Genomic DNA, 20,238 nt, shown 5'->3' on the forward strand with positions numbered 1-20,238 from the left:
CACCAGCAGGACTGTTGAATTCAATGTGTAGTAAATTTAAAGACTATAGCCAATGCTCACAAAATGCTGGCCATTCTCGTGACATCAGATGAATGGCAGCTTGCCAGGTAGGCAAGGGTTGGACGGAAAAGCTTGGATAAAGACCCAGGGGCTGGAGAGACTGTGGCTTCTTTGGGGAACTTGGAAGCTTTCTGGGGAGTCAGTGATTGTGGGGGCAGGTGAGGGGCTGGGCCATAGGGCCCCCACTCCTTACCCCAGCCGGAAGCCTGGTCTTGAGTCACTATTGGGCCAGTGGAGCTCACGGATGGGCATGGGAGCAGGGAGGATGTAGACATTATTTTAATCTTCCTTTTAAAGCATAATTGCTTTTTGTCGGCGGGTGTTCCTGGAGACGCCTCCCCGTGGGATTGCTTTCCAGGCTCCTCTCTTCCAGGAGACAGGCAGGGGCCGGGCCAGCTCCACGCTGCATTAATACGCTGCAAATGCGATTTCATGGCCTCAAATGAGATTAGGGCCAGAGGCTCTGCTCTCTGCTAGAGATGGCGGGCTGTGTGAGCGAAGGGTGGCGGGCGCTGAGCAGAGAATCTGAGAGGGAGGGAGCCCGGGCTGACTTGGCCTGAGTGAGCAGTTTCCTGTAATTGGAGCCCCTCGGACTTGCTGGCGGCGCATCCCTGCTGCAGAACCAACCCTGAGGCCCTGTCCAGTGGGTGAAGTACCCAGGGCTGTCACCTCTACCCCTAGGCTCCCCACAAGCACCTCAATAAGGAGAGTGCTGTGATTAAGGCCACAGTCTCTGCAGCCAGGTGGCCGGGTCTAAAGCTTGCCTCCATTTTCTTATCCTTAAAATGGGGCAACAGGCCGAGGACAGTGGCTCATGTCTGTAATCCCAGCACTTTGGGAGGCCAAGGCAGGCAGATCACTTGAGGTAAGGAGTTCAAGACCAGCCTGGCCAACATGGTGAAACCCAGTCTCTACTAAAAATACAAAAATTAGTCTGGCATAGTGGCAGACACCTGTAATCCCAGCTGCTTGGGAGGCTGAGGCAGGGGAATCACTTGAACTTGGGAAGCAGAGGTTGCAGTGAGCCAAGGTCCCACCACTGCACTCCAGCCTAGGTGACAATTGAGACACGGTCTCAAAAAATAGAAATAAAAATAAAATAAAATGGGGACAACAGTAGCACCTACCTCATATGTCATTGTGAGGACTGAGTTAACGTCTGTAAAACATACAGAATAGTGCTCACCGTTAGCTATTATTACGAGGTTCCTATACACATCCATGCATGCCCTAGCAAGGGGAGAAGGCTTGGACTGTGGAGAGGGAGGGCTTGGGGGAGCACGCATCACTGTCCCAGGCTGAAGTAGCAGAAAGGAGGAAGACACTTGACACAAATGTCATCCCTCACTCATACATCAAGCACACACCTGGTGCCAATTCTGTGCTGGGCAACATGCTGGGCCCTGGGGACATAGTCCCTGCCCTTCGGGAAGATAGATTCTGTCCCAGAGAAGCCCACAATGGATCATGAGCCAGGGCAGGGGAGGCCCACGGGCTGTGGATCTGCTGTCCCTGAGGTGGGGGTGGGGGAAGGTTGCAGTGAATCTTTGTGCAGGTTGTGCACAATTCAACTGTGTCTTGGATTATTCAGGCTGGCTGGGGAAGAGGGATGGCCCAGGCACGTGGAACAGTAAAGGTGAAGGCCTGAAGGCTGGAGAGACCACTGCACCTTCACAGGGACCACAGGCATGTCATGAGGCTGGAGTGTGGGTATGAGGCTGGGATTGGGTGCAGGGCCTGGGGAGAGCAGACCAGGAGGCTGGCAGGGGTCCCCTGCAGTGATGGGGTTCTACTAAGGTGTTTTTTGAAGCAGAGGAGGGCCTTTGTCAGATTTGGAGGTTGGAAGAGTTGGGGTGAGGGGACACAGGTTTGTTGGAAACAGGTTGAGCCTACTGTCCCCACCCCAAGGCCTCTCTGCCCTCTAAGTATACCCCCCAACCCAACCTTGGCAGGGCACTGCTTCTGCCCCTCCTGATGGAAGGAAATGGCAGGCAGCTTCATTGCTCACGCCTTTATTCAGTCTCTTGTTAAGCGAGTTATTGATTTTTCAAAAGAAAAATGCCCAAAAGCCACGTTGCATCTTCAGCAAAGTGATTTATGACATGATGGAGGGAGCTGGGCTGCCCCAAATGAGAGCTTTGGTTGCCAAACGCCAAGAGGAATCCTTCAACATAGCAATCCATAAACGTGCCTGCTAAGCAAATGGAAGCTGCGTTGTCCAACAACGAGAACACCACACTCTACTCATCACCCCCAAGTCTCCTGTTGCCAAAGCTTGGGCCAGAGGTGCTCCATCTTGGCATAAATTGTAAGCGTGAAGGAAAGCCCATTGTGGGGCTGCCTACCATGTGAAGGCATCCATTCTCTTGTCTAAAACTCGCCACCACCCTGCACAGAGCCTGCTGGTAGATCTGCTCTGCAGATGGGGAATGGGAGGCTCTGGGGGATCAGGAGGTTTGCCCAAACCTCGCTCCAGTGCCTGGCAGAACCAGGGTTAGAGCCAGGCCTGACAGATTCCAAGTTATCATGCTTTTTTGTTTGCTGCCAAATCTTTTTGCCTATTTGGTGGTGCCCAGAGCCCAGAAGAACTAGGTGCAGCAAGACAGGGTCAGGACTATCATGAAGTCTGCTCTGAGACAAAACACAGATACACATGGGTTTAGCCCAGCAGCCATTTACTGAGCTGATAAAAGTCACCTCTGCACAGCAAGGAACCAGGGGACGGTCAGAAGGGCAGGTCCCCACAGCCTCCAGGATCCCACCCTGGCCCACTTGGCAAGCAGACCCTAAAGACAGCAGCCTGCATCTAACAGGCTTAGCTGGAAATGGGAACGAGCTACATTAGTGATAGTCACAGTCTGGGGTGTCGTGACCCCACTAGCCCTCGTAATCAAGCAGCCCTGCAGCCCCTCTGTGCTGGATAGAAGTGATGTCCTCCAGGCCCCCTGGCTCTGCCCTTGCTTATGCGGGCCTGGCCAGCCATGCCCAGCTGAGCCTCTGGGACACACCACCTCACTCTCCTTTGACACCAGTGTCTGTAGGCTGCACTGCGCAGAGACATTGGTCTGGCCTCATTCAAAAGGCCAGGTGTTTTCATCTCTGGTCTTGAATTTTTCATGTTGCCCCAGTTTCAGGAGAGAAGAAGGGAGAGCTGCGGCTCCTTTCCCCAGAATGAAAGGAAAAGGCAGCGTGGTTTGGTGGTTATGATCATGGAGTTTGGAGCCAGCAGACCTGGAGTCAAATCCCAACTTTGCTGCCTCAAAGCTATGTGACCTTGGGCAAGTCCATTCCCTCAGAGCATTTGTGTCCTCACCTTAAAAATGGGCTCTGGCCAGGTGCGGTGGTTCACACCTGTAATTCCAGCAATTTGGGAGGCCAAGGCGGGTGGATCACTTGAAGTCAGGAGTTCGAGACCAGCCTGGTCAACATGTGAAACCTTGTCTCTACTAAATACAAAATATTAGCCGGGCGTGGTGGCATGCCTGTGATCCCAGTTACTGGGGAGGCTGAGGCGGGAGAATCACTTGAACCCGGGAGGCGGAGGTTGCAGTGAGCTGAGATCGCACCATTGCACTCCAGCCTGGGAGACAGAATGAGACCCTGTTTCAAAAAAAAAAAGAACTCACAACAATAACTCCCAGGAGCATAAACGTGAGGATGAAATGAGATGGCGTAGGTCAGCTCTTGGCACGGGACCTGGCACACAGTAAGTGCTCACTGAAAGTTGGGAGTGTGAAGGGGCTGGTGGTGATGATGACAGCAGTGATACCAGGATAGCAGGTGAGAGATTGGGCCATGGAGAGTGGCTCACATAGCAGGTACATCAGCCAAGGTCCTGCTAGGAAAAAAAAGGCATTCAAATTCAGGAGCTTGAGGGAAGTTTTTAATAAAGGGACTATTTCCAATACTGAGGGTGGGGTTTAGGAAAAACAAGAGGGAGACTATAGTGCCCTTGGGGGCTGGAACCTGTGAGAAGCCTTGCCTGACTCCTAGGTTTGAACAGACAAGAGGGAACAATGACCATAACCTGGAAAGGTACCTGTATGGAGAGAGTTGGCTGCCAGGCAGAGTCCAGGGAAGTGTGCGTCTCTCCCAGAGCCCCCACACTTGGCCTTCTCTTTTCCTGACTCTTGCCCCTTCCCCCGTATCTCCCCATCACTCTTTCTCCATTGCTTTTGGGCAGCTGAGTTGGATGAGGTGGGAAATGTAGGCAGTGTGATTTTATAGCAAATGGCAGCTCATAGTTGTGTGATCTTGGGCAAAATGTTAACCCTCTCTGAGCTTTGGTTCCCATCCTTATCCAGTGGGAGAATCAGGACTGCTCTGAGGGCTGAATGAGACCATGAAGGTAAAGCTCTTAACACGGGCAGCGAAGTCCCCCAGACGTGCTTGCTCTTTTCCCTGCTAACCAACCTTGGACTTGGTGAGTTCTCCCCCAATGGAATGGGCCAGAGAAGTGAGAAATGGCCATGGGTTGAAGTCTACATGTCTCCACCATTGCTTGAGCCTTCACACCCATCCAGACCAGATATCATCCCAGGCCCACTTGCCCTCTTCTCTAACCCCTCTCTGTTCCCGGCTTCTGGGCCCACACCTGTGGCTGCACCTTTCTCAGGTAGCCCTTCACCAGAAATGTCCCCTTCTTTCTACCTAAATCCAATGTGTTCTCAGGGTCCTGCTCAAGGCCCTTCATCCCGGAGGCCTTCCTCGACCCATTTATCTCCTGCTCTGAACGTGTGCAGTCCTCCTGGTCCACAGCAATACCTCCTGCGTGTGTGCCGCTTCTGGAGCTGCAAGTTCACTCCTGGTATTTAAGAAACATGAGGCAGGGGCGTGGGACCAGGGCAAGTCCCTGCCCCTCCCTTGGTTTTTATTTTGACTGTTGTCAACTGAAGCATTTCCGTTAGAGGGCCTCTATGCTCCCACTGCCACGCACCCTCAGCCCCAGTGGTGTAGACAGCAGGTCCTCACTTGTTGGCTGAAGGATGGAAGACTCTGAGAGGGTCCACCCCTCTCAAAGTCCCTCTGAATCCACCGGCTGCTGGCCAGGACCTTTAAGGGCCGCTCTGACCTCATATAAGTTGTGAGGCTCAGCCTCAGGAGTTTCTGCAGAGAGATTTGGGGTCTGGCTTTGCCCTGTGCTTCCACAAGGGCTCTAACTGGGCCCCTTGAGGCCAGTTCACACCCCACCACTTAAGGTGCTGGGCTGGGTTTAAACTGAAGTCACCGCCACCCAGAGCTGCACTAGAGAGAACTTGCCAAGCCCAAGGTTGGTTAGCAGGGAAAAGCGAGCATGCCTGGAGCTCATAACTATCCGTGTTAAGAGCTTTACCTGCATGGTCTCATTCAGCCCACAGAGCAACCCTGATTCCCTCACTGAATAAGGATGGGAACCAAAGCTCAGAAAGGGTTAACATTTTGCCCAAGATCACACAGCTTTGAGCTGCCATTTGCTACAAAATCACACTGCCTACATTTCCCACCTCATCCAACTCAGCTGCCCAAATGTGGGGGTGGGACAGGACTCAGAGGGAAGGAAAGGCCAAGTAAGGGAGGGGTGGTCTCTGGAAGACAGACACACTCCCCTGAGTCTCATTGCATGGGTAGTTTGTCCTCACAGGCTGCTTCCTCAGACTCCAGGCCCCAGACATGGCATGAGGAAGCAGGGCCGACTATGAGCCACATCTGTCTCCCCAGATTCTTCTTGCTGTCCAGCCAACAAGATCCTTCCTTCCCCAAGAGCCAACCCCAGATCCAGCCTCAGGGGCTTGCCCCTCCCAGAACTATGGGCTCCCTAGTGGCCACATGTAACCCCTGGCCCCTCCTAGAGCTCCAAGTGCTCTCTCCTGGGGGTAGGGAGTGGGCACAGTTATCTATTAGCTGTGAGATTAATCATTCCCTGCTCTCCCTCACCCTGGAATCTCCCTGAATCATCACAGCTTGGATCTGGCCCCTGGACATTTGAGGAGCAAGCCCACTTTTCTGGGCTGGGGAGGTAGAACTCACCTTGCTGGAGAAAGGGGAGAAGGTAGAGCAGCTGGGCTCATGCTGCTGTTAAGGCCTTCTCACAGGCGAGGAGGAAGCAGTTCTTAGAGGAGGTTAGGGCAGGCACAGGAGCTGCTGTCTCAGGGGTCCTTGGTCTGGGGAGGTGAACAACCAGCAAGTCACGGGGTAGAAGAGCCCTCCTGGTGGCTGCTGAGTGCACAGGGCCCGCTTGCACTCTGGAGCCAGACGGCCTGGAACCAGTGCCCAATCGCATTATCTTCTTCCCAGGCAGGAAGATGGCACGGGTGTGGCTGCAGAGACAGAAAGCTCAGATGCCAGGGAGGATAGCTGAGTGACAGCCCAGAGCCCCGGGGACTGAGGCAGAGCTGCAGGGCAGGGCAGGGACCACAGTGAGGCAGGCAAGGTGGCCAGGGCGCAAAATGTGAGGAGGCTCTGTGTCAGGAACGGAGCGCTCCCATAGCCCTGAGAGTGAGTGCTTCCTTAAAGTTTGCTTCCTAGGCACCTGGCTTGCCTCTTTAGTCCTGCTGCTGGAGAAGAAGCAATGGCTCCCCACCCCCTCACCCTGCTGGCCTAGCCTCCTAGACTTAGCAGGCCTGAGAGGCTGGGAGAGAGGTGCTTTAGGGAGACTGGGGGAGCAGCCCCTGAGACCTTTCCACACATACACACTGTGCTGGGACATGCTGGCCCACAAGGGAGATAAAGCACAGTGCTCACAGCCAGGCCATTCCTGGTCAGGCCCCCAGTCCCAGAGCCCCAGCGGTACCACTCTTGGCAGGCCTAGACGGGGAGAAAATTAGGAGTGGGGTTCCCGACTTCCATCTCCCACCAGTGTCTGGGTGGTCTTGGCTGGTCCTTTCAGTTCTAATCAAAGACAAAGCCTCAGTTTTTCTGTCTCTAACCTGGGGAGAACCACATCCTCGCTGCTGCTCTTTCTGGAGGGGGGGTAGAGAGGGAGGCTGGGAGGCCTCTGCAAAGCAGGAGTCTTCTGCCTCCTGGCTGCCAGGCTGGTCCTGCTCTTCGGCCAGATTAAAAGAATCTCCAACATGGGGCCCAAAATAGGTAGAAATGAGGCAGGCCACAGGGGCCTCCCAAACACCTCTGACCACCACCCAGCACCCCAGATCCCTCCTCTTCTAGCCCAGGATTTCTGATGATCCTTCAAAGCCCAGTTCAGACCTCACCTCTCTATAGAACAACTCCCCACCCCAGGCCAACGACTGGCCTCTCCTCATTCTGCCATCTCACCTCACCAAAAGCACTTAGAACCCTGCCTGGTGTGCTGCAAATGCTCCACTAAAAGACATACTTTGTCTTCGTAATAATTTCTTGCAGCACTCAGAACTGAACCACAATCTTTGGTTCATACTCTAGTGCCGTCACTGGCCCATCATGGCTTTCTTTAGTTGTTTAATTCTAATTTATTTTCAATAATATAATGAACTCCCATTAACTGACCACCCAATCTAAAAACCCAAAGGTTTAGAATGTATGCTCTTACCCTCTTCTCTCCCCCATCTTCCCACCCACCCTCCCAGAAGAAACCATCCTCTTGAAGTTTGTGTTTATTATTATCAAATAAATGGAAGACTATAGGTACCCAAAGAGGCACGATGGCTGGTAGATTCTTCAACAGAAGTAGCTGTTTTACCGATCAAGCTGCCACGCTCTTGAGAGCAGTGTCTGGCTTCCTCTTTTGCTGCAGTGTGAGCGGCATGGGGCTGGCCATGCCACACGGTCGGTGGAGACTATGTGAGGCACCAAGAACAGGAAGGGTGAGGCCTGAGTGCCAGGCGGCAGGTGGAACACAGCTCCAGGAATAGGGAAAAGAGATTCGTGTTCTAGCTCACTGCACCTGGACAGGTGCCTGTGTGACTTTGGCCCTGCCCTGTGACATCACACAATGTTGCCCAGGTGACCCAGCTAGGTGGAAAAGCTCACTGCTTTTCCAGGCCTGGGCAGAGAGAGGGCTCTCCCATCTCTCCACCGTCCTGGGAGTGCCAAGAGTCAATCGTCTCGTTGCTGACCCTGTCCAACTGGCCATGCCTGCAACCCCCTAGGCCCCTCCACCCATAGACCATCTCGCTGCTGAGAGATCGAGGACCTGCCCCCACCTGGCCACCCTCCCCCTTCCCCAACATCCAGACCCCAGGGCTGGTGTGTGGCACCCCTGAGACCACATTGACCTCCATACTGTCCACTAACCATAAGGACTCCAAGACTCCCAGGCCAACTGTCTGGGCAGGACTGATGCCTGATCACCCACTTATACCAGGTACTTGTCCCCAAGATTGTTAAACAAGGCCAGACACTCCTGGCCTCAAGAGGATGGGACTGAAAAACAAAAAGGTAAGGCCAGGGGAATGGGCCACACACCTGCATGAATCCATCCCTCCTTCAAAGTCTCTCCTTCAAAGTTTCATTTGTTCCTTAATCATGACAAAAGCTTCCCTTCTCCGGGCCTCAGTTTTCACAGCTGTGAAATGGGGAGTGAGGCGGTCTCTGTGGCTCTCCCAGGTTAGCTGCCCTATACTCTTGGGCCACGTGGGAACTGGAATGCAGTGTACTTGCGGGTGTTGTCAGTGCTGACCACCCTTACCTGCTTGTTTCTGCCCTCTTGTTGCTGGGGTCACACAGTCTGAGAGCCCACTGAGATGGTTCATTACCCCCATCCAATATCTCCCAGGATATTCCCAGGCTGCTACCTTGGCAGCCCTGATGCCCCCACTGCCCCCATTCTCTCCTAGCCCTGGCCCTGATTTTCTGGGGCCTAGGCCCCTGCCCTGGAACGCAGATGCTTGGGTCTCTGGAGAGAAGGGATTTTTGTGTGTTTTGTTCATCTCTGTATCCCCAGCACTCAGAACAGTGCCTGGCACATAGTGGGTGCTTAATAAAAAGCTGTGGCCTAGCAGCAGGGTTCTGCCAGGAAGGGACTAGAATCTTATTGCAATGAGATGTAAACAGTTCAGTGCAAGGGACCCCTTACCTTCCTCTCACTAGCAAGGCAGAGCCCCTGCCCTAGATGGTGTTACCCACAGGGATAGCAGAAGGAGCTGAGACCAAAGGCACATCGGTACTTGCAAACGGGGAATACCCTCTTTGTAGTTATACTCAGCTTGAATAAGCCAAATAGCTGGGGGTGCTCAGGCCCTAGTGTGATTTCCACTTTATTACCCTTGATTTTGATGTCTCTGGTTCCTGATGTTCTCTGCCCACAGCTGCCCCTGAACCTCCGCAGACTCCACCCTCCCCATTAAGCCTCTTTCTGTAATGCCACACACTCAGGACCAGGCACCAGTTTGATCTGGCACCCTAAGCTGCCAGGTGGTCCCCACCTGCCCCACATAGCTGGGATTGGGGATCCAGGGAGTGTGCGTGGGAGTCCTGAGAAGGAGCCAAGGTTGCTTTGATTGGTAGCTTTGAGAAGCATTTTGATAGCTGGGTAGAATCGCCCATAAGGATGCTCATCATGGCCGGGGGGGTGGCTCACGCCTGTAATCCCAGCACTTTGCGAGGCTGAGGCAAGTTTAAGACCAGCCTGGTCAACATGGTGAAACCCCGTCTCTACTAAAAATACAAAAATTAGCTGGGTTTGGTGGGACACAGCTGTAATCCCAGTTACTCAGGAGGCTGAGGCAGGAGAATAGTTTGAACCTGGGACGTGAAGGTTGCAGTGAGCTGAGATCGTTCCACTGCACTCCAGCCTAGGCAACAGAGTGAGATTCCGTCTCAAAAAAAAAAAAAAAAAAAAAAAAACGATGTTGGCCAGGCACAGTGTCTCACTCCTGTAATCCCAGCACTTTGGGAGGCCAAGGCAGGAGTTTGAGACCAGCCTGGCCAACATGTTGAAACCCTGTCTCTACAAAGAGCGAAACTCCGTCTCAAAAGAAAAAAAAAAAAAAAAAGGATGCTCATCATGTATATAATATATATATTTGTGTTTCTTCTTTTGTGAATACCCAGTTCATGTTTTTTTAATTGGGTAATGCTTATAGGTTTCAGTGCTCTTTGTATACTACGGATATTAATCCTTTTTTAAATATATAGCAAACATTTTCTCCTTTTTTCCTTTTCTTTGTATTGCAGGGCATTTTGGATCATTACAGAAGTTTGTATAGATTTTTTAAATGTAATCAAACCTATCCTTTTTTAATGATTTCTGACTTTTGTGTCATCTTTGGGAATGCTTCTCTGCTCCAAAGAACACAATTCCTCTTGCTGCCACCAATGGATACTCAGGTTATGAGTTCAACGGGGTATCCACTGTGGAGCAGAGAAGGGACCCACATCCAAGGAAGCATGGTTAGAGCACAGCAGAGACAGCAAGAGCGTGGGGTCAGACGGACCCTGCTTCCAGTTCCAGCCCCGGCCCCACTAGCTAAGCCATGTGCTTTCACGCAAGAGGTTTACTTTCTCTGAGTGTGCTTCCTCACCTGAAAAAGAGCTTTCCCCTGACCACCGTAACTCCCAGGCAAGTTTAGATGCCAAAGCTAGAAGGAACATGGGGAACCATTTTTAACTGAAAGTCCTTGTGAAACTGCTGGGAAATAGCCCCACTGCAGTCAAATAACTCGCCTAAATGACAGATCCGGGCAGTCAGGCACCCTGCCTCGCAGCCCAGCCCCTCTCCAGCTGGTGTGACTTTTCAGATGCAGGGTCCTTCTGGAGGGCAGAACCGGGCTCAGCTCCTCAGGCCTCCCAGACTGCTGGAGGAGAGGGGTGGCAAGGGAGGCGTGGGTGGAAGAGTTTGTTTCCTTCCATCTCTCTCCCCACCAGAACCAAGTTAAGCTCCCCCACCCCACCCACAGGAGCTGAATTCAAGGATCATTAACTCCCTGTTGTTCCTACCTCCTCCTCTCACCCCAGCCCTTCCCCCCAGCACATGGATCCAAAAACGCCCTGAGTGATGGGCAGTCCTAGTTCCCCTGCAACATCTGCTGGCTAATCCTGGCCTGTTGAGGGCAAGGCTGCCTGTCTGATTGGATAAGGGCGCTTGAGTTAGCAGCTTCCAAGCTTGCCAGGCTCAGTGGAGTAGCTGACAGTGCTGAGCTCTGGAATCAGGCAGGTTTCGGTGCTCACAGCCCGGCCTCCCATCCACTGGCTGTGTGGCCTTGGGCAGGTAAACTGGCCAAACCCCTGCCTGGAAAAGCTGCCTGCTTATCTCTGCACCCTAGTAGTGTTGGGTGGGTTAAGTGAGAGTGAGCCTTAGAAGCTGATGGTGAGCATCCAGCTCTGCTCCCAGCCAAGAAGAGACATGAATTCCCTCCCCAGGGCTCACTACACCCCTACAGATGGGTTTGTGCCACCTAAGACTTACAGGAGGGTGCCCCCATCACCCCCAGTTCACTACCCCTCTTGTAACCCAGTATGTGCATTTTCTGTTCCCTCATCAATCCTCCAGTGCAGGCCAGGGGTAACAGATGGGTTGAGGACTTTGGTTCTGATGCAGGACATCTCTAAGGGAAGCCTGCAGATTCCCATCCAGACATGGGAATAAAAAGAGGATAGCGGGAGGTTAGCAGCCCTGGACCACCATCCCCATCCTGGCCTCACCCTTGGCCCCAGGCCTCCCTGGCCCTGGGCCCAGCCTGCCCAGTGGGCACATGCCTGCAGGCCTCACCAAGAGGCGCCAGCCTGGCAGTTGGCCTCATGCCCAGAACTGAAGCACGAGCAGTTCTCGCCAAACTTCCTGCAAGCTTTATTCCCAGAAGGGAAGGCTGTCCCCGAGGGGAGGCGCAGGGGAGGTAGAGGAGGAATCGGTGTGACTCCTGGCCGGGTCTGCAAATGCCTAGTTGGGCTCTGGGGCTGCCAGGGAGCCAGTAAGGGCCCTTGGACAATGGTCTTGCTCCTGGGCCCTCACTTGTATGGCCCTAGGGAGCTCATGACAGGCCCTGTGCCCTCACAGCGCAGGGAATCTGTCTAGGAACATGAGTCACCCCTCCCAGCCTCACTGCAGGAACTTCAGAGACAGTAACCACCGGAAAGGCTGAATCACAAACCATTCCAGACATTCCCATTGGCCAGGTGGGAAAACCAAGGCTCAGAGAGGTGGTGCAGAGAGGTAGGGCCAGAGCTGAGCTGAAACCTAGGTCTTTTTTTTTTTTTTTTTTTTTTTTTTTCTTGGTGGAGTCTCACTCTATCGCCAGGGCTGGAGTGCAATCTTGGCTCACTGCAACCTCCGCCTCCCAGGTTCAAGCAATTCTTCTGCCTCAGCCTCCCAAGTAGCTGGAGTTACAGCCTCGTGCCACCATGCCTGGCTTATTTTTGTATTTTTAGTAAAGATGGGGTTTCACCATGTTGTCTAGGCTGGTCTCGAACTCCCAGCCTCAAGTGATTCGCCTGCCTCGGCCTCCCAAAGTGCTGGGATTACAGGCATGAGCCACCAGTCCAGCCAAGTTGAAACCTAGGTCTTTTGCCCCGAGGCTGCCAGCCTTGCTCCTGCGCCACTAAACCAGGAGAGCAAGGCTACTGGGGAGGGGGGGTCATGGTGGCGTGCGTGAGGGTGGATATGGGAGGAAGTTGCCTACCCAGGAGGGCAGGGAGCAGCACTCTGGCTGCTCCCCCTCCCTCACCTCCAGGCAGGGGCATCTTCCCCTCCCCTCATTCTCCCCTGACAGGAGAATGGGGGGGAGGAGGAGGGGCAATCCTCATCAACACCTCTGCAGATGGTGACAGGCCCTGCTGGGTCCTGAAAGAGGGTGGGGGTGGCCTCCTCAGTCAGAGGATGGAGAGGAGGGTCTCTCTCTGCAGGACTGGCACTTCTGATCTAGGGGGCATGTAGTCTCACCTCCTAGTTAGTCATCTTGCTAGGCAAGGACCACAGCCTTCACCAGGCAAGCCAAGGGAAGCGGGGGAGCAAGGCACAGGGACAACAGTTCTGGGGTGACACCCAGGGAGGAACAGTTCAGGCAGAGGAAACAGCTAGGGCAGAGGCGGGGAGGCAGGAGGGAGCTTGGTGGGTGTGAGAAACAGCCAGGAGGCCAGTGTGGCTGGAGCCGAGTGACCTACAGGGCCCGTGGGACAAGATGAGGTCAGTTTTCTGGGCCAGCTCCTGGAGGGCCCCACAGGCCATTGCAAGGCTCTGAGAGAAGCAGCAAGCTACTGCAGGGCTCTGAGCAGAGGAGAGAGGGATCTGGGTCCAATCTGTAAAGGCTCACTCTGGCCACTGTGTGGGATTGGATGGGGTGGAGGCAGAGCCGGAGAGGAAACAGAACTCCATCAGAGGCGAGTCAGGACATGCAGGTGTCTGGGACCTGAGTGCTGACCTGAGGATGCTGAGAAGGGGTCAGAGTCCAGATATGGTTTGAAGGGGGAGCTGATAGGCTATGCTGAGGAACTGGATAAGGGATGTAGAGGGAGAGAGGGAAGAATCAGGAAGGACTCCAAGATGTGGGGCTTGAACAACTAGAACAACAGCGTTGCCATTAACTCATTAATGAATTGGGGCAGACAGCAGGAGGAGGGGTTTGAAGAGGAGTTAAGAACTCGTTAGCTTTGAGAGGCCAGTAGACCCCCAAGGGGAGCAGTTGAGGGGGGGTGTGGCTCCGATTGGTGGGCACCCCAAGCTATCTTGAGAAATGGATGAAATAACGTTCCTAAAACTCCTCAGGGCAGAGCAGAGCCTCAGGCACTGTGCCCTTTTCTTTCCCTCTGCCTGAGGCTTCCAGGAGCCAGCAGGGGTGGTCCTGTGCCGGGGACCCCCAGGCTCAAAGTAGGAGCAGAGCAGGCTCCAGATAGGCTGGTCCAAGCCCTCATCTCCCCACGGGTGACTCTCAGAGCACCGCTGGCTTTGGGGCCCAGCATGGTGAGGGGCAGATCTGGTTTAAACCTGGCTCTCCTGACACTCAGGGCTCCTCAGGAACCGGCCGTTCTGAGCCAGGGACCCAGCCTGCCGAGGCTGCCACCAAAACCAGAGCCCATCCAGGGCCCAAGTCCTTGCTTCTGTCTAGGCCTCAATCTCCCCTCTATGTAACAGGACATTGTTCTCAACCCCACCCCACCAGGGCCTGCCCTGGAATGCAGGGTCTGACAGGCTGAGCTTTCCAGAGATGAGGAACAGCCCCCCAGTGGCCCCTCAGGGCCCTGCCTCCACCCTGAGGAGGTCCCTCGCTCCTCTCCCAGGGCCAAGAGTGCCCCTCTATGGCCCCTCATATCAGCTGGAGGGACAAAGGGTAGGCGAGACCTCCCACCATGGGAGGCCTATCAAGGGTTAATCTAGGTCAGATTAACTGGGAGTGGCAAGTCAGCCAGCCGACCAGTGGAGGACCAGGACCAGGGAGGAGGAGGACACCCCTGAGCCACAGCAGCCCTATGGCCACACTCCTCCCCACCCCACAGCGCTTATATGCCCAGCTCTGCCATCTTCCCTGAGTCCCCACTGCCTCCTCAGTCAAAATGAGCCACCTCTGGGCCTTGGAAAGCTCTGCCCTTCCCGCTTGCTGCCTTTGCTCCAGCGTTCTGCTTCTGGCCTGTCCTCCCTGACTCCACTCCTGCACCTTCTTCCAACCCTTTAAGGCCTCCTCCTTCCTGCTGTCTTCCCTGACTGCCTCAGCCACCCAGAGCTCTGTCTTCTCTCGGCAACTCTCATCACAATGGTCCTTTGGGCCATGAATCCACGAATTACTAAACTGCTGAGTCCCTGCTTGAGGCAACTGGCGTAGGAGGCCCCCTGCATGGGCAGGCACCTCTTCCTCCCCAGTCCACAAGGTTCCTGGGTAGAAGACAGGTGGGGCATCTGGGACAGATGCACGAATTCACCTCCATGTGCACTGAGTGCCCCCGTGGACGTGGAGAAACTTTGTCAGCTGTAAAGCGCTGTGCACAGGAGGGGCCTGAGGTGATGGGTGGGCTGAGCTGAGGTTACAGGATAGACTGAAGAAGGTGGCCCATTGTTAGAACTGCAAAAGCAGGTGGGATTTAGGAATTACAGACAAGGGCACCTGTGAAAGCCAAGGCTTAGAAGTGGGACCGGACTTGAAAGGTGAGGTGGCCTGTCTCATCCAGCAGGAAGGGTAGGATCCAGGGCTGGGGGAGAGGCTGAAAGGCACTGCAAGAGATGTGGGATGGGAACAGAAGTAGGGAGAAAATGAGGCCAAGGCGACTGACTTACGGAGTGGGCGGAGGGGTGACAGAGGGAGGCAGGCACTTGACGGGAGCTGTGAGGGGCTAGATGCTAGAGGGTGGCAGTGAAGGGAGGTGTCGCAGCAGAAGAGGCCACTCAGGGCCAGGTGTGGTAACTCATGCCTGTAATCCCAGCACTTTGGGAGGCCGAGGCAGGCGGATCACCTGAGGTCAGGAGTTGGAGACCATGGGGAAACCCCATCTTTACTAAAAATACAAAAATTAGCTGAACGTGGTGGCATTTGCCTGTAATTCCAGCTACAGGGGAGGCTGAAGCAGGAAAATTGCTTGAACCTGGGAGATGGAGGTTGCAGTGAGCCAAGATGGCACCACTACACTTCAGCCTGGGCAACTGAGCAAGACTCCATCGCAAAAAAAAAAAAAAAAAAAAAAAAAAAAAAGGCCACTTAGCCCTGGCTTTCCCCACAGAACACTGAAGACCCAGAGGAGCCCCTGGTCGCCTCCCAGAGCACGGAACCTAAGATGGGTCACCTGTCTCCCTCTAACAAGGAGACCATCACGGTCACCCTCCATGGAGCCACCAACCTGCCTGCCTGCAAGGATGGTTCCGAGCCATGGCCCTATGTGGTGGTGTAAGTAGCTGTGTGAGAGTGGGGTCAGGGGATGGGTTGGGCTGTGAGCAGAAACCAGGGGACAGCTATTTGGAATATGAGCACCCAAAGGCCCAGGACTGGGTCATACCCAGAGGGGAAGAGCCACTGTGGGCACTGCCTGGCATCTCCACTACTGCATGGGAAGCTGCTCACCAGGGCTGGGGAAGGCAGGGTGCCAAGGAGTCCAGAGAGTCACCCCTCCCCACCCCACCCCAGCGGGGCAGGGATTGGCCACAGCTCAGCTCCAGTGGGGCAGGGCGCTTGTATGCAGAGGCCTGGGCTGGGCTCATGGGCATGATGGTCAGATTGGGGAAGGGGAATATTTGGGGCCTGCCTCTCCTGACTTCTGGGTGCCCCACCCCACCATACCCAGCCCTGGGGTAGGGTCTTCATAACCACCCTCCCCTCCCCTCCTTCTCCAGTCACTTCTATCATGGGGACTCCCATAGTTCTGGGCCTTTAATGCACCCCACACACCCCCTCCAGCCAGCTGCTGTCAGGGTACACACTTCCCCAGCCTGGCGCCAAGGCTTGCCATGCCACATCTATGCCCACCTCACGGGTCTCACTTCTTCCAGAAAGGCACCAAGTGGCAACACAATCTCCATCCAGCCAACCTTCCCTGGGGACACTAGACATGTGCTCAATCTTTACTATAAAGCACCCTCCAAGGAGCACATCAACCCTATACCCCTTCTATAGACAGACGGTGGGAGCCTTGGTGGCCTCCCACCAAGCCACCCTATACTTCCCCTCCCCCAATACTAGCACCATTCAGTTCCTGCCAAGAGTCTGTTGCCCACATTTCCTTTTGGGGAGTGCCTGCCCCAGCCCTCTCACCAATGCCTGCTGAAATCCTGCCTTCAAAGCCTCCTCCTCCAGGCAGCCACCAGAGTTGAGCTCTCCCTCCTCCGGAGCACCACAGCAGTGGTGACACTGGTCTGAAGTACTTTATATCGATATGGTTTATGCACTCCTCTGGGGCTCCCTGAGGACGGATCTCCTCCTCCATTTCCCCCAACAATGCACCCAACATAGGCCTGAGCCCAGACTTAGGGGCCAAGGAGTGACTGAGGCCAACACCTGGTTACTATGACAAGTCCCTGCCCCCCCCAGCACCCCACTGTGAAAGAGGGATAGAAGCTGTGCCGAGTCCAACAGGTGAAACACTTGCCTCAAAAGCCCCATTTGTGCCAGCCCAGCTCCTCGGCCCTCCCTCCCCCAACTCCGTTTCCGTGGTGAGGGAAGGACAGGTGGCGGGAGCAGGCTTGGCAGGGAGGCTGTTTCTAGCGGGGAGCTCGCCTTCTCCGCTCAGCTATTTCCATAAACCAATTATCGCCGATCATCTCGGGAGATTGAGGCCCTGACTGTCACCAATCCAGCCTGGGCGGCGGGGCGGGGAGCTGGGTGGCCGCGTGGCTCCTAGGCAGGCACCGCGACCCGCGCCATCACCCGGTTGCCATGGGAATGCGCGGCAGGAGCCTAGGCGACCCGAGCCTGGGTGGGGATAAGAGAGCCGGGCACACCCCAGTCCTCCTGCGCCCTCCCTGTGGCTGCCGCACGTGGGGTGGGAGAGAGGGTGGGGACAGAGAACGCGGGGAAGGGGGAGGGGAAAGCACGTCGCTGCACCCCTCTCCAGCTGGGAGCAGCGCCTGGGCCAGGCTGCAGCCTGCGTCCCAGGGCTCCAGAAAGGTGGAGCTGCCACCAGCTCGAGGTGGTGCTAATGAGATGCAAATGAAGGGAGAAGGAAGGGCTTCTGAAAATGAGGGCCCAGCTGTCAGGACCTGAAGGGGGCTTTCAGTGCTGGCCCCCAGCCCCAGGCAGGAACCCCAGAGGGAAGATCCAGATCCTCAGAGGCCATAGACCCTGGAAAGAATTTTATATCCCTGCACATTTGATTACAAATACACAAGTAACAAAGCACGCAATAGGCATAAGAAAGTTCACAAATGTTTTCGTTTTCTTCATGATGAATACTTCAATGCTTTTTAAAAAATATGTATTTATTTGTAAAGACTTAAATGTAAGACCTGCAACTGTAACATCCCTAGAAGAAAACATAGGGGAAAGCCTCCTTCACATTGGTCTTGGCATTTAATCTTTGGATATGACACCGGAAGTACAGGCAACAAAAGCAAAAATAAACAAGTGAGACTGCATCAAACTAAAAAGTTTCTGCACAGCAAAGGGAATAATCCGCAAAACAAAAAGGCTGCCTATGGTATGGGAGAAAATATTTGCAAACCATGTATCTGATAAGGAGTTAATATCCAAAATATATGAGTAACTCATACAACTCAACAGCAAAAAGACAACGCAATTTAAAAAATGAGAAAAAGACCCAAATAGACATTTTTCCAACAAAGAAATACAAATGGCCAACAGGCACATGAAAAGGTGCACATCACTAATCATCAGGGAAATGCAAATCAAAGCCACAAGGAGATATCGCTTCACACCTGGTAGGATGGCTGTTCTAAAAAACACAAGAGATAAGTGTTGGTGAGGGTGTGGAGAAAAGAGAACCCTTGTACACTGTTGGTGGGAATGTACAGTAAAAAGGTGCAGCCATTGTGGAACACAGCATGGAGGTTCCTCAAAAAATTGAATATAAAACTACCATATGATCCAGCAGTCTCACTACTGGGTACATATCCAAAGGAAACAAAATCAGTTACTTGAAAAGATATCTGGCCGGATGAAGTGGCTCACGCCTGTAATCCAGCACTTTGAGGGGCCGAGGTGGGTGGATCACAAGGTCAAGAGTTCAAGACCACCCTGGCCAATATGGTGAAACCCCGTCTCTACTAAAAATACAAAAATTAGCCGGACATGGTGGCAGGCGCCTGTAATCCCAGCTGCTAGGGAGGCTGAGGCAGGAGAATTGCTTGAACCTGGGAGGCGGAGGTTGCAGTGAGCCAAGATTGCGCCACTGCACTCCAGCCTGGGCAACAGAGCGAGACTCCATCTCAAAAAAATAGGCTGGGCGAGGTGGCTCAAGCCTGTAATCCCAGCACTTTGGGAGGCCGAGGCGGGCGGATCACGAGGTCAGGAGATCGAGACCATCCTGGCTAACACAGTGAAACCCCGTCTCTACTAAAAATACAAAAAGAAATTAGCCCTGGGTGGTGGCGGGCGCCTGTAGTCCCAGCTACTCCAGAGGCTGAGGCAGGAGAATGGTGTGAACCCGGGAAGCCGAGCTTGCAGTGAGCTGAGATCGCGCCACTGCACTCCAGCCTGGGCGACAGAGCGAGACTCCGTCTCAAAAAAGAAAAAAAGAGAAAAAAAGAAGAAAGAAAAGAAAAGATATCTGGGCCGGGTGCAGTGGCTCATGCCTGTAATCCCAGAACTTTGGAAGGCAGAGGCAGGTGGATCATCTGAGGTCAAGAGTATCCCTATATTCATTGCGGAATTATTCACAATAGTTAAGATATAGGATCAACCTAAGTATTTGTTGATGAATGAATGGATAAAGAAAATGTCATATCTATATACACACACGTGTTATATACATATATTTGTATATACTTATGTCATATATACACACACAATTATATATTGTATACATATATGTCCACATATATACAACACATACACAATGGAATATTATTCTGCCATAAAAGGGAGGACATCCTGCTATTTGTGACAATGCAGATGAGCTTGGAGGACATTATGCTAAATGAAATAAGCTAGACACAGAAAGACAAATACTGCATAATGTCACTTAACGGAATCTAAGATGAACTCATAGATGCAGAGAGTAGAATGGTGGCTATCAGGAGCTGGGGATGAGGAAAATTAGGAAATGTTGGTTAAAGGATACAAGCTCTCAGTTTTGGGATGAGTAATTCTGGGGATCTAATATGCAGCAGGTGACTGTAGTTAATGATACTGTATTGTGGCTGGGCACAGTCATGTGCCAGACCTCAGGTGATCAAGACAGGTGGATCACCTGAGGTCAGGAGTTTGAGACCAGCCTGGCCAACATGGTGAAACCCCATCTCTACTAAAAATACAAAAATTAGCTTGGCGTGTTGGTGCACACCTGTAATTCCAGCTACTTGGGAGGCTGAGGCAGGAGAATCACTTGAACCTGAGAGGTGGAGGCTGCAGTGAGCTGAGATTGTGCCAGCGCACTCCAGCCTGGGCGACAGAGTAAGACTCCGTCTGAAAAAAAAAAGATACTATATTATGTATTTGAAATGTGCTAAGAGTAGAGTTTAAGTGTTTTCACCACATACACAAAAAGTAACTGTGAGGTGATAGATGTGTTAATTAATTTGATCATGATAATCACTGCAGAAAGTATATGTGTATCAAATCATCACTTTGTACATTTTAAATACATGTAAATTTTATTTTTATTTGTCAATTATATCTCAATAAAACTGGGAATATATATATATAATTTTACCTTCTTTCCAAGCATTTTTTCTCATCT

The 20,238-nt window shown here is 53.1% G+C and overlaps 1 protein-coding gene across 1 annotated transcript in view; it reads left to right on the plus strand.

The window, feature by feature from the left end:
* Positions 1 to 8,002: 8,002 nt before the first annotated feature.
* LOC102118622 (coiled-coil domain-containing protein 33) overlaps positions 8,003 to 20,238 on the plus strand; it is a 53,944-nt gene continuing 41,708 nt past the window's right edge. The window contains exons 1-2 of the mRNA XM_073996340.1: positions 8,003 to 8,412; positions 15,613 to 15,776. Of these exons, the coding sequence (XP_073852441.1) occupies positions 8,392 to 8,412; positions 15,613 to 15,776 (185 nt within the window). The 5' untranslated portion in view covers positions 8,003 to 8,391. The remainder of the gene's footprint in view (positions 8,413 to 15,612; positions 15,777 to 20,238) is intronic.

The sequence above is a fragment of the Macaca fascicularis genome, chromosome 7 (genome assembly GCF_037993035.2).
Source record: "Macaca fascicularis isolate 582-1 chromosome 7, T2T-MFA8v1.1".
Classification (NCBI taxonomy): Eukaryota; Metazoa; Chordata; class Mammalia; order Primates; family Cercopithecidae; genus Macaca; species Macaca fascicularis.